The 17,937-nt window shown below is 47.3% G+C and overlaps 1 protein-coding gene and 1 pseudogene across 1 annotated transcript; one reads left to right on the forward strand and one right to left on the reverse strand.

The window, feature by feature from the left end:
• Positions 1-835, forward strand: LOC144149511 (nuclear cap-binding protein subunit 2 pseudogene; annotated as a pseudogene).
• A 56-nt stretch (positions 836-891) lies between these two features.
• Positions 892-17,753, reverse strand: LOC144149481 (uncharacterized). The gene is made up of 6 exons (XM_077681068.1): positions 17,378-17,753; positions 14,156-14,566; positions 12,960-13,271; positions 9,162-9,245; positions 6,441-6,733; positions 892-4,200 (listed from the first exon to the last, which is right to left on the reverse strand). The coding sequence occupies exons 1-6, from the start codon at positions 17,439-17,441 to the stop codon at positions 4,081-4,083; spliced, it is 1,284 nt and encodes a 427-aa protein (XP_077537194.1). The 5' UTR covers positions 17,442-17,753; the 3' UTR covers positions 892-4,080.
• Between the last annotated feature and the right edge of the window lie 184 nt (positions 17,754-17,937).

A 17,937-nucleotide genomic window follows, 5' to 3' on the forward strand; every position in this document is an offset into this window, starting at 1 on the left:
ATTATCATCACCGCTGGATCCAGGTCGTAGCGACCGTCGCCATTGTGTGCGCTGTCTTTTGCGTCAGCTTGATTCATTTCATGCGGGAAAATTGTGCGACCGCCTAAGCAACAACAATGTCAGGTGGTGAACTAAGTTCGTACCGCGACCAGCACTTCAAGGGCAGTCGAGCAGAACAAGAGCGTCTCCTCCAGTCGAGCTGCACGCTCTACGTCGGCAACATGTCCTTTTACACATCTGAGGAGCAGATATACGAATTATTCTCCAAGTGTGGCGATGTGAAGAAGGCTGTTATGGGCCTCGACCGATACAACAAGACACCGTGTGGATTCTGCTTTGTCGAGTACTACACGCGCGGGGATGCCGAAAACGCCATGCGTTACGTCAACGGCACGAAGCTGGACAACCGCGTCATTCGAACCGACTGGGACGCCGGCTTTATCGAAGGACGCCAGTACGGCCGCGGCAAGAGCGGCGGTCAGGTGCGCGACGAGTACAGGACCGACTTTGACTCGGGCCGGGGCGGCTACGGGAAGCTCATGGTCCAGCGGGCAACGCCGGCAGCTGCCGCTGCTACGGCTACGGTCGTCTAGAGCCGCGGTCGTACACTGCCGTTTGCCGATTTTCCTTCAGCACGGGCCGTTTTTGTTGTGCGCTGAAAATTCTTCGTTCTTGTCTCCTCCCAAGTGTGTATTCGCACGCAGCAGCGTCACGCGAACTGTACTGGTTTCCGTTGCCCACCGCGTCAGCGGAAGTGATGGCAGGCCCGTTTATTTTGTCGCCTGCTGACATCACGGTGAGCAACCGATAATAAATGAGCCAATTTCAAGCGCCAGTGCGTTTACCTTCGTTGCGCTTGTCCCTTCCACAAGACTGAACTCCACAACACCCTTCGAATGGATGAACAAGTTTATTGCATGCACTCGTTGGGGAACTAATGCTTGCTTCGCATTATGGTACAGTATTTACAACACCCAGCAGGCTTCATACATCCTATGAAGGAACACTGCAATGTCGACAAAGCCTGAATGGTGAAATTTGGCATACTTTATGAAACGCAAACAAAGAACAAATTGGGAACCTCAAGCAAGGGGAGAGTGAACAAGTGTGCACACACCCAAGGAAATGCAAGTGTACCAACTTGGCATGCCCAGTGGGGATCCTTACTGGGAGTGTCAAGTTGCTACTCGCAGCATGTTTGCCCAATGAGCTGAGCAAACACGCCTGCCTCTTTGCACAGAGCTGTGCGTTCTCTTTCTTGCACGTCCTGCACTCTTCTATTTGAAATGCAAGTGTGCAGTTCCTGTGGACAACTAAGCACCAGTTGCAGTGCAAACTTCTTAACACCCCTGCACAAGCCCATTCAAAATGCTACTAACTTTTTCTGGACACCTAAGCAGCAGATTGGGCAGGTCAGTTTGGAATTTCTACACTTGCACCATGAGGCTGTACCGAACCCTAATTGCGGAGGACTGACGGCATTCGAAAAAAGTAAAACCACACCAATGTCTTTCTCATCATTTGCACCATTAAATAAAACAAACATCTGTTCATACCCACCACACTTGCGATGTTACACTGCAGCATTACAAGCCGTGTAATGCAATAAAGGTTCCCATCACGCACCAAGAACTGCCTTGGCAGCCACTTCGTAAACAACATGCCACAACGAAAAGCAAAAGGGGCAGCAAACAAGCACAACCAAGAGAACACACGTTTGCACAAGGTGTTGTGCAATGTCCCCAAGCGAAGGAGGATACAGCACTACCATTGCACTGTGGCATGCTGCACTTTGTGATCATCAGAAGGTGGCCAAAACAAATCGCCACACTTGGCGATTTGTTCACTGAACCTCAAAGAACTGCTGTGGCAATGCTTTTGCTCTTGCAACATAAGGAACATTGGCCATGAGGCATTTATGTGACGACCCCTGTTGTCTGAAAATCAGGCCAAGAACACACACAGGCATAAAGTTCAATGATCGTTAAGCAAAACAGGCAATTGGGAGACAACACTGCACCCCAACAATGTTCCTGCTTTATTTCATACCAGTTCCTCCTGTGAACTGCTACGACAACATGCACTGCTTAAAGCCATTTAACAAACGGTAATCGGCTACTCGCAGTAATTAACCAGTCTCCAAGAAACACTGGCCTAGGAGCACTCTTATACCCAAATCCCCCATCTACCCTTCAGTTGACTAGTGGTGACAATTTGCCTCTGTCCTGGTCAGAAACACTGTGTGAGTCTGCTCGCCCATGTGGGCACTGATTTTTATAAAATGCATCAAGTAACGATTGCTCTAGCAATCTTGCATGGCACCCAACTTTTCGTCAAAAGAGGCAACGAGACTGAAGTGCCGGACCAATCACGCAGACTACCACACTGTGCAACTGCACGTTGCATCACTGGGAAGGAAACCAGAAGGCTTCACAAGCCCAGGGTGTCAGCTTAGGTAGGAGGTCTGCTTGCCACCACAGATCTACTGGGGCGTGCTCATTTTATACACGTGCATCTAGTTGCCAAATCATTTTCAAAATTTTTGAAGGATCGCTTCATTACCCAAAACCATACAGCCTTATACAACCACTATGTTATTACAGGATAACAATTAGTAGTAAAAAAACTGCACCCACATGTCTGAGAACATTGCAGACCACCCGTAAACAATTAAATGCAATTACCAGAGAATGTTCCTCTGTGTCAACAAAAAGTACTCTCTGCCTAATTTCTTGTGCAGTGGAAGGTTTTTCTCATGTCAACACAAGAATAACATTTGTTTGCTCTGCCATGCAAGCACAAGTAATGGGAGAAAAAAAAAAGCAAGTAATGTTCCAATGGTATTTGCAACAGTGTTCTTAAGGAGAATGATTATCATTTCCTTTTACGGCACAAATACCTAAAATTTGCATTAATTTGCCATTTGCCTTTTAGTCTTTAAAAGCGCAAGCATTTCCTATTCACACATCCTAAGGTTTGCAGAAGGGCCCTACAGGTATCCACAGTGGGCTCGGATATTCGAAACACACAGAAATATGAAAACAGCCAGTACCTGCATAAACTCCATAGTCAATGGCAAGACGATTGCCTGCGTGGTTCTCTGTCTGCACTGTACATATTCACATACTGCCAAGCCATAAATAATGTGACAACTCAAAAGCAAAATAGAACAAGGTTTGTCATGTGCCATTCTGCGCATTCTTAAAAGCACACACTGCTCTCTTGGCAAGGTGAAGAACAATAAGTTCTTTTAGTTGTTCAATTATTGTGTTTGAGACAGTTTCATGTCCCATTGAAACAAGTATTTGATCAGCTGTGCGAGGCAACAATTGTTCCCTGTTGCATCACTTCAGTGCACAAGTACCACCTTTTCTGTTGGTGCAAGTATGAAACTACTGAAAGGAAACACGCACAAAAAAAGCACTGCACTCCCCAATGAACTCCTCTGTGCAATGAACCCCCATGGCCTCCCTCTGTCTCCACTATCCCTCCTAGAATGCTGACCACTCGTGAAAACCCATGCATGATAGGCCGATTCAAAGTGGCAAGAACGATGACGCCCGCACACCTCGCAGGAGCTTGCACTGCACAACAAGCAAAGTGCTAGTACAACTACTACACAAGCACATTATTTGAGCGCAGGGGTTGGCGACAGAGGCCGCAGTTGCTGCTGTTTGCTCCGGAACACCGCGTTTGACTAGAGTTTGTGACTAGACCGGCCCCTACCCCGTTCACACGCACACACAGCAGCAAGTGCGACTAAAGGCACATTCACATGCCCTGCAGCCAGTCACAAGCTCTTGTCAAGCGCAGCACCGTGAGCTTGGACGTGGTAAACAAGGTGCGGAGGACAGATATGCCACGTTTCTCTGAATTCACCGTCCTTGTATAGATGCAATCTTACGCAACAGAACTAGGCTACTTTTCCATAAGCGCCCCACACGGGAGTGAGCGTACGTCCGAGCAGTTAGCAAGGGAAGTGGGCACCAGGAACCGCGGGTGGCCACGAGTTGCCGACAACAATCGCCGTTTGCATCTTCGCTCTTGTACTTGAACGGGACCAGTGGTGAACCGCGGCTCCTAAAAGCTTCCACGGCCTTTGCGGCTGCCTGAGGTGTCGTCCACATTGTCCAGTCGGCGGTAGTGACCATTGTGTCTCCGCTGGCGCTCGTGCCGGCCTTCCAGAATCAGGGCCAAGATCTGCAGGTGGGAATTGCCCCGCCATGAGATTCACCAGCACGGGGAAGTTTTGCTCGACTTTTTTTTTGCTTTGTTCACTAAGCACCATTCAAACGCTGTTTAGTCAAGCTGCCCTAGAGTGAATAAAACTAAGAGGGAAAAAGAAAACACCAACACCACTTCCACAGCAAAGGCCACACACATGCACACACAAAAAAGCCCTGAAGCCTGCTGTCGCTCTGCTCCAACTCACCGGCGGAATCTGACAAATTAAACATGCCACACATTTCGCTGCTTTCTGCCCCAAGGATTGTTTTCATGCGCACAACTCAAGTTACTCTCGGGCATAGATTTGAAATGCAAGCACGCTACCAAAGTTAAAAAAAAAAGAAAAGGTAAAACGGTGACACAGGTGCATTCTCAACAGTAGGTCTAACGCAGGGCTCTCCTCAGGAATTTTCAAGAGGTGGACATATTGAGAATGAAGGCGTGGGGGGGGGGGGGGGGGGGGGGAAGGATTTAGGAATTTCAAATTTTCATAACAAAACTTCAACACCTCTGATCAAATACCAGGCATTGTGGTGCCACAGCATGGTGAAAGTGGAAGCTCTCAAACAAAATAAGAAAGTGACAAGCGCAACCACGAACTCCAAGAGCTGCACGCAGCAGGCAATCTGAGACTTCAAAGCCACTTGTTCAGACCCTTTTTCACGTAACCACATGGCGGGAGGTGTGGCCCGCTGCCACTGGCATTGATCCTCAGGCGCGCATTTCAAACTGGTCAGTCGGAGCAGTGGGCAGCATTCCAAAGGTAGTGGGCGGTGAAGGGGAACAGTGGGCGGAATTTCCACTGCCGCCCACCATGGAGAGAACCCTGGTCTAATGCAACCTCGCCGTTCTTTCTCGACAGCAGCATTTACACACTAAAACTGAAATGAGTAGCGCTAATGCGCTTTATTTATTGATTATGAGGTTTAACGTGCCAACACCACGCAGACGATGAGGGACACCGTAGGGGAGGGCTGCGGATTAATTTTGACCACCTGGGAACCTTTGACGTGCGCCAAAATCTCGAGCACACGGGCGCTTTCACTTTTCACCTCCATCAGAAAAGCGGCCACTGCGGCCGTGTTCTAATGTGCCACACAAAGGCTCTGGTTGCAGTCCGTTTCCAATCCCCTTTCTGTGATTCATACAGAACAACCAGTGTTGCCAATGGCTGTATTCTGGTTCCCCCGAAGTGCTGACAAGGAAAAAAAAAATGTTCAGAAGCAGCTGCACTAATTCTTGCATTTTTGTGACAGATTTACAGAGGAGTTTGCAAGATAACATGAATAAGATAACACCCTAGATCAATAGTAATTTAAATCAATCAACCTAAAATATGTTAACTTACAGGGTGTGGGAACTAACTTGCACACCAAGCCTTATTTCTGGTACACTGTTCACAACAAGTCTCGACGTCGTTGTTAGCACTGGGATAGGCATGATGCTCTGCACCACAAGACCTCCAGGTTGCGGGAGGCAGCAGACAAGAAACTTTAAGCACAGCACTCAAATTCAGCATGCGCAGGGTACTGTCGTATCATACTTATGAATATTTCAGATGCTGTCATTGTTACTCCTTCCCAAAGTTGTAGGGTTATCAAGCCATCTAATTTGTCTTGTCCAAGTAGCTTGTAACAAACAATATAAAACACTGGTGCTTAGTTCACACGACCGCTAACAACACACAGTTGAATCCACTTATGCTTATGCTCCAGTTTTTAGTGCGAAATGGTATGGACACCTTACACACCAATCGGCATAAAGTAGAACCACCAATAAAAATCAGGAAGTGGACAGCACTAAAATTTAACATGAGAGTGCATAATTCCTTCCCCCCCCCCCCCCCCCCCCCCACCCCCTTTCCCCAACCCCAGTTCCCTGCCAAGCCAGCAACAGGAAGTCCATCTGCTCCATGAAGGCTGTGATCAGAGAGTTTGATCAGCACTGGTTGCTTGGGTATTCCCTGTGCATGGCCTTGATGACAAGGTAACCGAATCTGAGCCATGCATGACCTCGCAACCAAGCAGAGCCCCAGTGCCATTGGTAGTGATAGTGGCATGCTTGTACCGCAGTGTGAGAGCGAGAAAGAGCAACCCAGTGACAGTGTGTTTACAATTTCAGGTCGAATCCTGTGTCCCCCCACTTCTGTCCCCAAAGAAGAGAAGGGAGCTCCCATCTGGATGCGCAGAGAGCAGCAGCGTGCCAGGACCCACCTTGCGCTTGTTGTGGAAGGCCAGGTATCCAACCACGCAGAGCACGACAGCCGTCAGGAAGTAGGCAAAGAAGTGGCTGTCGTCCTGAGCTGGGGGGAAGGCGACGCTGCCCGCGGCTCCCGAGGCGTCCAGGGGCTTCTCTGGGCGGCTGTCCCCAGCAGGCCCCGCCACGGACTGGGCCCCGACGGAGACTGCGCCACCCAGCACGGGAGACGACGGCTCCTTCGGGGCAAGCGGCTCGAGCTCTTCTTCCGAGTCGGGCTCCCTCGCATGGCTGTAGTCTGCCACGCCCACTGGCCACACATCAACACACACACGTTGGCAAGGGCTCCTCTCAACCATGGCTGGCAGCTAGCTCAAATCAAACACTAGCTAGGGAAACATTTTGCTTGGTACCCGGTTTGCGATACACACAGCACGCATGCATCACAGCAAGGTGCTAAGATCATTACCTGCCTTTAAATGTTTAAAAGGGACTTTAGAAGGGTGCGTAGAAACTTTGGCCGCTTGATACTTGCCACTTATGGTGACAGACTGTGCAAAAGAGACCGGACAGAAGTAACAAAGTGACACAAATACTGTCTCATTTCTTCAGCCCAATCATTTTAGCGCTGTTTGCACGATTAAGTTAAAAATAACTGTCTGGGCACAAAATCACACAAGGTAAAGTGCTGCAAAAGAAAAGGTATGGCACGAAGAGGCATGCAGCTCGTTTATTGGATGATGCGCCAGTTAGTGCACTTGCCAGCAAACAGGTGGCTCATTTCACACATTTGCATCAAGGGTGACAAATAAAGCAATGAAACCTTGCTTCCACTCAGATTCAAGCTGATGTGCTTTCGTTGCAGCTTGCTTTCAATCACGGTTTTTCAGACCCCATACAAAACCGCTGCCATCTGTGAAACTGGTTCTGAGATGACATGTTGGAGTTCTGTGGCAACTGCAATATGCCCAAGTCTGGCTAAGTCACGTAGCCCCCTCAGGCTCACACACGTCCCATCTTCTGAGAGGATTACAGTCACCTGTCATTGGTCTATGAATTTCCTGCCTCTGTTTTTCATGCGAGCTCATCAGCAGATAACAGCACATCAGGGGCAAGTGGCAGCATCAGCATAGGTAAGTGCAGTCAGCACTAAAATGCAACGTGTTGAGTCAATTTTGGCACCTGTAATTACTTTTTCACCACTACCAAATTTCTGATTTTTGTGCACATAACCCCTACCAATATTTGACAAATCTTAACAGTAAAGTTGAAATGCAGGCACTACAGAAACTCTGCCCCAAAGTGCAGCCCCATCGCAATGCACGCCGTGTTGCACGTGTCACCATAGCTGCCATCACATTGTCTTGCCTGCTCTAGTGTGCCCGGCTTACTGTTACCATCACAAAGAAAGTGAAGGTTTACAGTTCAGTCTTGGACATACAACTATCCTGTATTTATCATGCTAGCCAATCTCGGGTCAAATGCAGCCGTACAGAAGTGAGAGTGTCAAAGAGGACCAAATAACAAGCGCTGCTGCCCTTGCCACAAGCTAGAGGGGAGCTCACAATCTCCAGCAGCTATCTACAACTAATAACAAGTGCGAAAAATGATGGCACAGAGGAAGATGACGAGACGGGTGCCATCATCCCACCCGAATTCATTCACCTATAAACACAGAAAGGCAGCAAGGCAGAAGCCCCATATGCCTGAAAAAGCAAGTCTCACGTGGGTGAGCATAAAAATGAATATAGATGAACACCCAGACGCAGGCCCATTCCATTTCAGAAGGAAAGAGAGACACCGACGTGTCGTTGACACAATTCTACCAAGTCGTCGTTCACACAATGCATGCACGCACTACACTGCACGGGCAAACGTGTGCCTTCTTGTCTATTTAGCAAAAGCTGATTGTGATGAATGGCCACGCGAGCGGTTGACCGCGCCATTGAACCAGCAGGATATGCAGCAACGACGACGAGGAGGAGCAGCCACGCGGTGTCGGAATCGCGAGGGTGGAACGACGACGGCTCTAAGGCAAGCGGCGGAACAGGGCGCGGTTCGTGGGAAACAACCCCGTGGGACGCCTGGTCCACGGGCCACCTGGAACAAGACCGTTGTCACCCGTTGTCAAGGCTTGAGAGCGCGTCTGCCCACGCACCGTCATCGTAGTACTGGTGCACCAATTGCTACACTCCGCTCCGGCTGTCGGGCGCTGCCGTTCCTGCTGTTGAGCTGCCAGAAACGCATCGACGGAATGTGAGCTTAATCGCACCCGGCATTGTCCTCAGACCTCCCGAACTGCCAGAGTGTATTGTGTACCGACAGACTGTGTTTTGCTTTCCCCATCGCATCTTATGCTCCCGTCCTGTGCTTGTTCTTCATCTCGTGAAATATAGCGTCAACGTGTTAAACAGCGTTCGTCTCCGCCTGCGTGGTCCTTGGCCCATTCACAACACTGATATTCTATTGTGCAGACATGGATACAGTGACCTGTATGGCCCATAGTACAGGCTCTTCCATGTGTCAGCGGTATCTTGTAGATGACTTCTGTGGAGCATTTTAGTAAGGGTTTGGCATGTTTTCTGGCACATCCACATTTCTTGCTTACTTCACGTTAAATTTGCAGGTACAGCCTAGGGAGCTTGTTGGTACAGAAAACGAACGAAGAAATTTAACGAAGAAATTTGAAACAAGACGGGGAATTTGAAACAAGACGGGGCACAGGAGGCGTGACCAACCTGGACCAGGAGGAGGTACCCCATCAGAGTCCTTGGCCACATCGAGCAACGTCTTGGTAGGCTTGGTATTCGGCAGCTCTTTATCTGCAGGGAAAGTGGAAGCAAAGAATACCTCTAGCGTGAACCTGTTAATTCTGAATATTTTAATGCATTGACTTAAAAAAGGGATTCCAAAAATAAAATAGCCAGAGCACTGCAAGTGCTCCCTAAGTGACAAGCAGCCTATAGTAACGCCCTGCTGTGAACAGATTTTTGCTCAACAACAGTATTTCCCCCTTTCCATTTGCACTACAATTGTGCGAAGTTAAATCACGTCCTCTATTTTATTAAGAAATTATTCACACTCTTTCGCTATATGAAATGCGGACTGTCACATGCACTAGCCTGCCTCGGCTTGAGAAATTTCCGTCCTCAGTCCCTTCCCCCTGCATCCCTCCTGGAAGAGAACAGAATGTGCCTAAAAGAGCTTCACAGTCTCCCTGCATGAAGCTGACTTGACTGTGAGCTTAAAACGAGGGTGAGAATCATTTATCGACAGCAGCCACAGGAAGCAGAGTACAAAAATCAAAAGCATTCCAAACCGCTTCGGCCATGTCGAAATGGAGCAATCGGATAGACGGCGGCTACACGACGCAAGGGACCCAGGTTTGATTCCGGCCTCCGGAAGCACTTTTTTTTTCTTTAACTTCAGCGTTTTCGCGTTACAGATGCCATCAGTGAGAACTCTAAAGCTTCACTTTAAAAATGCAAGCTGAAGAGAAATTGGTCTTGCTTGAGAACGTCTGAGCTGGCCTTTACATACCAACACTGGCTTTTGTCACGCATTACTGCACGAGGCAGTTTCCGCATCAAGCTAAGCTGAAAAGTTTGCCTGGTCATGCAGTGAAAACAAGGTCGACAAATTGTGCTCGGAAATGATGAGCAAACCAGACGGCAGGCTCGGGATGATGTCAAAGTCAAACACACTACTTCATTCCACACATCTTTGGGCAAGCACTTTTTTTTTATGACCACAACTGGTGCTCCCTTCAGCATGAAGACCAGTGTCGCATCCACTGGGCGCCTCGTCAAGGGCACAAAAGGGACCAGTCGTGTGTATTGGCTATAGAATTTGCAAAAGTAGACAAATTAGTGGGAAAATTTCAGCAAACCAATTAAGATGCTGGTAAGCAGAAAACTCTGGAGCCATTTGCTTTGGCAACACACCTTTGTAGCTAAATTAGCATCACTGTTTAAACGAGCCATGAAGAGAAAACACAAGTTTGGTTCATTCGAAAGATTGTCTCGTTAGAACCATACTGACACCACTTTTAACGCAAACTTCGCTTAAATAAGCTACATAATTAGGAAAAAAGGGAATGACCATGCGACCCACCAGATCATTCCCCGCAACAGAACCTATGATGTCACACTAGAATGCTCTGCGATTGGCGGAGGCCGGCAAAAGCAAACGCAAGTTAGGCAGGGCTTACCAGTTTGCATAGTGAGCTATATGCCCGTTAAGCATACTGCACATTCCTTTGATGACACTAAGAACGATGGAGTAAACGGGTAAAGTTCCGAACAAACACGCAAACGTGTACGCCAATGCGTACGAAACTACCGCCGGCCGAGCTCGACATCTCACCGTCACGCAGACGAATTTTCGGGTTCGAGGCTCTTCGGGGCCAACGAACCGTTCCAGAACGCACAGCCGCGACCTTGCTTGGTATCTGAACCCTTGACAGGAGGTTGGCCGTCATATCGCCAACCAGCAAAGGTAAAAATAGAAAAGAGGGGAGTAAGGAACAGCAAGCAGCGACGAGATAGTGACAGTCGTCGCAGTTTCGGAATGGTGTTAGCTTGCTGCTATTGTTAGGAGCTCGTTTCCAGTTTACAGCCACTGAAAACTTCAGTTTGTTCGAGTACTTTACAATGAAATTTCGTTGCTACGTTTTGAAATGCCCATGTAGTACGGGCAAATCGTCGAGGGAGTGCGACATCCCCGCCGGTGAAGAGATCTCCTTTCATGTGCTGCCCAACGACGAACCTTGGCGAAGCAAGTCGCTACGTTTTGCGAACTTTGCAAACAGAGGAGAAAGGGAGCTAAAGGAAGTACGAGTGTGCTCGCTTCATTTCCGACGAAGTGATTGCGGCAGGGACCCTTACGTTAGCTCACTCCTGGGACATGCCGCCGCTTGTCGCCGACTTCGTCAAATCGCCGTCAAAGCGCTCTGAGCTTAGGGAAAAAAAACTGTACATACCACGCATTGACGCTCATATCTTTCTGGTCGGAGCAGAGAGCTCGCGCGAACGGCTTTCCATACACGACACCGGCCAACTGGCATAAGCGATACTGCTAGTGAAATTGAACTGTCATTAACCGCAATAAAAATACGGCACATACGTACCAGTCTGTATTCGTCCGTCGCGACGGGGCTGATGAGGCAGCGGTGCCGACGGCTTGGCGTTTGTCTGTTGTGGGTATCGCGGAATGGTCGCTTTCCGGTCTATCCGTGTATCCCACAACTCCTGCCGCTCGTGCACTTAGAAGCATTGAGCGTTCAAGTGGTGTGAGGTTGTTAAATGCAAGCCTGAGCTCCTCGGCGAGAGTTTTGTTGTCCGGATCAGGCGATTCCATGACTAGGGCTGCGGGTGCACTAGGTTTTACTGGTATTTTTAAAATGGCCGCCGTCTCGGTTTCGGCACGAGTTCCAGTTCCTGTCTGACTCCCGCGTGTGGGTGCTATAGGGAGTCGACATACTAATAAGTATCTGTTTCATGGACCAGCTCGAATGACGCCATTGTTCACGTCACGAAATGTGCAATTTAGCGGGAGATTTAAAATTTTGGCTTAAATTGCCTTATTTCTCAGTGAATAAAGCATCATTTGCTTCCCGGGAAAGCACTTGGGGTACTATAAAACACCTAATCTTTCGTATAAAACAAACTTTTGTTTTCTCTTCATGGCTCCTTTAAAACATGTCAAGTTAGAGTGAGCAGAACAAATTAGGAAAGGAAAACTACCATATTTCATGAATATAGAATAAAAACAAGTATGCACAAAAATAATAAACACATTTCATAATTTGTATGCTCGCCTTAGCAATAAGTGCAGCAGAATGTGCTTGGTTTTTTTTTTGGTTTTTTTTTATAAAACAGATCGGCCGGATTTAGCAACTGCCTGAAGAGAGATTTCCAAGAACATAAACCTCCAAGCCATAGCCATGAAAAAAAATTTGGCTACATTGGCTTTTATAAGCCCTGGAAAGAATAGCACAAAAACTAGGACAAATTGCTAAGCGATTTGGTTGCATACATGAAATACGAATGGCAACGCTACTGACCAACATTTTTCCTCACCAAAAAAAATAGCATCACGATTGGTGCTTGCCTGGGCTCCACGAGCTACTCCAATCCAATTCAATCACACACAAGTAAACAACGCACTCATCCCCCAGCATGCAATGTGTTTACAGCAGCTTGCTGACAGCACCTAGAAACGATGGTGCCCACAGCAGCACCACACCCACTTAATCGGAGAAAGATCTCAAATTATGCCTCAGTGCGCAGTGCATCCTTGCAACCACAGCCCCCACAGCAAAATGTGACTAGCAGCTGCCTCCTCAAACTCTGTGCACGTAGAAAACACGCTGATTCCGTGCACAGCAAATAGCGTGCTCGCTTGACGGTCAAGGGGTCCATGGTTTGCAATTGACCAAAGAAGCAAATGTATATATTTTTTCTACCCCTGACTTCCAGCACTTGATGTAGGAGGACCAGACAAGCAACAAGCAAAAAGCACAAAAGCAACCTCACCCTGGGATGGTCTACTTGGCTCAGCAGGGGATGGTCCACTTGGCTCAACAGTGGTAGTAGGTGCAGACTTTGTTGTCTTTGTGGTAGGTGCACTTGTTGGCATTTGCGAAGCTGGAAGGTTGGCTCCAACACTTTCTTTGGCTTGGTTGGCATTGTGGGTCGCTGTACCGGCATTAGCCAGGTCATTGCCCGGAGCTTGGTCATCACCAGGTGCTTGTCCTGGACCAGCTACATGCGTGGAGCTAGGGCTTTTCTGTGCATCTTCGGGGTGCAAAACATGCTTCGTTTCTTGTGGCTGTTGTGGTGAAGTAGCTGAAATGCAGAAAATGCATTCTGGAACACTGGTGGCACCCACACAGGACACCTTTTGTCCAGAGACAAGAGACATTGTGGCAATGCACCCATTACAGCTGGCTTGGGGCCATAGGATAACTACACAATTTGTTGACAGCTTTTGTTTGAACATCATATACCTTCACCCTAGCACATTAGAGAGATGGAAGAGTCTTTACACAAACAGGACAACAAAGACACAGGACGAGTAGTTGTCCATGTTCTCTTTGTTGTGCTGTTTGCACTCCATGTGTGTTTAATGACCAAAGGGCTTGGTTCAAAACCCGCTACACCAGGTGAAGGTAACATTTAATTCTTCTTTATAAATGCCTTGAATTTGCACTACAGGCAGATGCACACGTTCCATAGGTGCGCTGCAAAGTCCTCATTAAAGACAAACTCATATAAACCTTCACACTGCTGGAGGCCATGCACCCATAAGCCAACAAATACTCAAAAATAAATTCACGTTTACTGCCATCAGCAACAGAGGGAAAAATATGTTTGGTGGAAAACTATAGATAATTCGTTTCTGTTTTGAGAAGGTAAATACTAATTTGTTCAAACAAGGCATAATGAGGCTTCGCAAAAGATATACCTCGCCCATCTGCCACACAAGAAATTGTGGACAATTTCTATTTGCCCCCTTTACAAGGCTGAGATTCCTTTGGCAGGCGTGAAACACAGAGGCTGCAGCTGCTGGTATGGAACACCGTTGATCGCCGCTTCCAGACAAGGTCGGGCACGCCACGCTCATTGTTTGCACGTGGCAAGGAAGGCTAGCCATTGTGAACCGCTGGTGTAAGCTGCGTGGCCTTCCCATAGACACGAGGCAACCAGCAGCGGGCCCACCCCGCACTTACCTGCGTGGCTTTTTTCGGGTGCCTGATTGCCTGCAGACACGTCCAGTGCTGCTCCTGCCTGGGGCGGTGGGTGGCCCTGCTGCGGCTGCACGGGGCCCTGTGCCACTGCTGCTGGAGGGCCCGCTGAAAGCTCAGCCCCTGGCAGCTGCTGAGCATCCGCCGAGACAGGGTGAGGCGCGACAACCGGTTGCTTTTTCCCTTTGTCCCCTTCACCGTCCCCAGCAGGCTTTTCTGGACCAGCATCGACTGTGTGCCCTGTAGGAAGAGGCCCTTTCGCCTCGGCAGTGGCTTCAAGTGGGGCAGCAACAGTTTCTTTCTCCTTCGCATCATTGGCGGGGCTCTTTTGCTGAACGTCCCCTGTCGGGAGTGGTTGCGCGTCCTCCAGGCCAAGCTTGGCCGCAAAAACACCGCCTGCAGGCAAAATAGAATAGGGAGCAGTTAGAGAAACTTGATGGGATAGGGATAAATTTTTTCACCTAGCCAAAGTTCCCAAATTTAAGTGTGCGGTCGGTAAAAACTGCTATCCAAGAGTAAATTAGAAATCCTACAGTAAATTAAGAACTACCAATTTAAACATTTGTTTTAGTTGCTACAAAAACAAAATTTACCGCCTTTTCTGTAGTGCAACTGCATTCCCATCTTGGTTGCTAGCCTCCAAGGAAAAAACTTATGAAAATTGACAATTCCTTCCACGGAAACCTGTTAGGTATTCCTACTCTTATCGGTGATAAGAGTAGGAATGCCTAATCCTGCCTGCCAGAGCCACTACCACTGCACTACACCACTGTTAACGTCTCCCAAGTGGCGGTACGGATTTGCTGAAACATCACAATAGACTCTGATAACCAATGTTGTCTAACCATGCAGTTCATGTGAAGCAACTTCTTTAGGCTTTGCCTCCCTTAGAAACAAGCCAAATACTTCCTGCTCATTTGGCTTATTTAACAATTTAACCTATGGCAAACAGCCGCAGGAAAGCAGACTGCATTTTCCTTCATACCTGTGAGCTTCAACTTCCTACGGCTGCAAGTACAAGTTAAACACAGAAGGGGAGGGGTGCGGTTGTGAACAGCTATCCTACATTCATAAGACATGTCTAAGACAATGATATCTAGGTAGCAGGTGCAATGTACCAAACATAATGTCTTCACTCCCTGGCAGTTCGTACAAAACAGCTGACAACCACGTGTGCTTTGGCTAGTTCCAAAAGCTCAGCATCAGCTGAGCTAGTCAGCTTGCTACATGTCTTGTTTCCTATGTATCTACTCCGATGAAACCCAAGATAGTCCCAATTTTGCCAAAAAAAACCACAGGGTACTTCCACTTTCTAATTGGGTTTACAAAATTTTGGGATAAACGTGCACTACCCTATTGATGCAGTGGCTATTATAATCATAACTTGATATACAAATTCGTAAATCATTTTGCGAAACAATTAGGGTGGAAATAATTATTTAAGAATGCTACCAAGTGACACTATATGACAAGTGGAAAACAGCACACACAAGGCAAAGACCACATCATTACTGAAGAGGTGCAAGGGACAGAAAGAGAATAAATTTCAATGAAATCAAGGAAAGGCTTCAGAGGGGCGTCTTTGAACTCTCAAAGACTTTGTATCAATTCTCTCATTCCGTCTTTGTTCCCTTGCAACTTGATGGAGAGTCAACTAGTCCCTCAAAAGCTCTCTTCTCGCAAGGATCATGGCTAGAATGACCTAACAGAAGCGTTGCCTTGCAACAATATGTTAATGATAACCCTTTAACACATATACTTGAGCTAATTATCTGGCTCTGGATACCATACCCAATAGAAGAAGATCTGCCAACCATACAAGTAGTTACACTAATATATACCTTGTTGCAGTCGGCTGCAATCACCGATGTTCTGCACTGTACACAAACATCACGTATCCTAAACACAGCACAGACAATGGTACGCTAATTCCCTTCTCATTATTAAAAGTAATATGGTAAGCTTTAACGATTTTGTGCATGACTTGTTCCTTCATTACCCACTGATTGGGGTATTCAACAGCTGATTGCCACATGTTGGTTCTTTGGGTGTCTTTGCTTGTGTTGTTGGCACCGGGTTAGTTTGGTTGAGGGATTGTACAATGACGATGACAGTTGCTGTCAGAAGCTCACGGCCGATTCAGTAATTCCTACTTGCTGCAGGGTCCAAATATTCAGCCACAATTCTCACACACACCCGCTCAGCGGGATTGACCAGTGGGGATAACCACTAGAGGCCCATGGGCCAATTTACTGATTCATGTTGGGTGTGGTGTCAACATACCCACTCGAGGTAACTGGCCAGTTAGGCTGCCACCTATAATACATGCAAGAAGTCCAAGGCGTCTCTCAGGGTTTTTTTCTGCATCAACAACGCAACGGTCATGGAATGTTAAAGTATAGGTAGCAGCAACAGCTTAACTGCAATATATATATATATATATATATATATATATATACATATATATATATATATATATATATATATATATATATATATATATATATATATATATATATATATATATTGACATCTTAACAGGTATTGAATAACTGCTAGCAAGCAGACGTCACAAAGACTGGGGTATGAGTGCTAACAACACAGCAGTCAAGTCCAAATCTACTCGCCCACTCTTCATCAGTTGGGCATTGTTAGGAATGAACTGTGCAGTGCTCACAAAGAGATATTGCAAAATCAGTGCAAGCCTTCGGTTATTCCTGCAGTATCTCACTTAGCCTAATGTGAATCTCGCTCATCCAATTTTTCATTTTCACTGCCTCGGACATCACCCGAGTAGCGAACCTTATTTTCTGTGTATACTGCTGAATTTATCTGTGATTTACATAACAGCTCATTTCGAAACTTCTGTGTACCACTAAGTAATTACTAGAACTCTTCGTGGTATATTCAAGAAGTGATTTTTCCTTAATCGAACTCTGGCATAGCAGGCCTCACGGAGTGCTCATATTATGAGCCCTTCATTCCAATCCCACATGATGAAGTTGCACAATGGTCGTGCAACCGAAACCACGCATGACGTATAGGATTGTTTAAGACAAATATATAGCCTTTACAGAAAAGCGCACGTACAAAACCATTCACTGTTAAATGCCCATTTTTATCGAGGTAAAGGCAAAGAATTTAACTGAGCCTCTACTACAAAGCGTTTACAGACATGCCACAAACATTCCTCGCAATTTTCTTTACCTTGAAGCAACAGGCAAAGCAAAAGGGAAACAGTCCTCCTGTTCGACAGCTTTAAGGTCCCCATTTTGGAGACTGTTTCAATGAAAGAAACTCGAGTTTAAAACGTGGGGCTGCGAACTGACACTAGGCCACACACAAGCGTCGACTGCAGCGCAACGGGGCTGCGTGAAGTGCGGCTGCAAGCCACTGGCCGTAGAATGACTGTAGCAACTGTAGTAGTGCTGTAGCCGTGTAGCCGATGAAGATGCAGCGCTGTAGTTGTAGTATTCGTAGCCACCGAATGAACCTCTCGCCACTCTCGCTAACCACTGTAGTAAACGCAGTAGCTGCAGCAGTGAGCGCTTCGATTACTTCGGCTGCCGGACCAGCTGAGCCGGACCACGGTCACTACGGTCTGCAAAGTCGACTAGAGCCTCAGCTACCCGAACATTCTTCGTAGACGAAAATGTTTTACTCATATCTAGACCTAAACGTATATTTTACAAATTCATTTGTTAGTAACGTAATCAATAAATAATAACAGTAACCTCAAATATTTTGCCAGCGAGAACGGCGACGTC

This window comes from Haemaphysalis longicornis, unplaced genomic scaffold (assembly GCF_048455015.1).
Source record: "Haemaphysalis longicornis isolate Haplotype H1 unplaced genomic scaffold, Haemaphysalis longicornis Haplotype H1 scaffold_1, whole genome shotgun sequence".
Taxonomy (NCBI): Eukaryota; Metazoa; Arthropoda; class Arachnida; order Ixodida; family Ixodidae; genus Haemaphysalis; species Haemaphysalis longicornis.

Excerpts from the sequence above, each read along its gene's own strand:
- LOC144149481 (XM_077681068.1), bottom strand. The coding sequence starts at position 17,441 with ATGGGGACCTTAAAGCTGTCGAACAGGAGGACTGTTTCCCTTTTGCTT. Across the intron at positions 6,734-9,161 it reads GGTACCTCCTCCTGGTCCAG|TGGGCGTGGCAGACTACAGC; the intron begins GTTGGTCACGCC and ends ATGTGTGGCCAG. Across the intron at positions 4,201-6,440 it reads CCTTCCACAACAAGCGCAAG|ATCTTGGCCCTGATTCTGGA; the intron begins GTGGGTCCTGGC and ends TCCCACCTGCAG.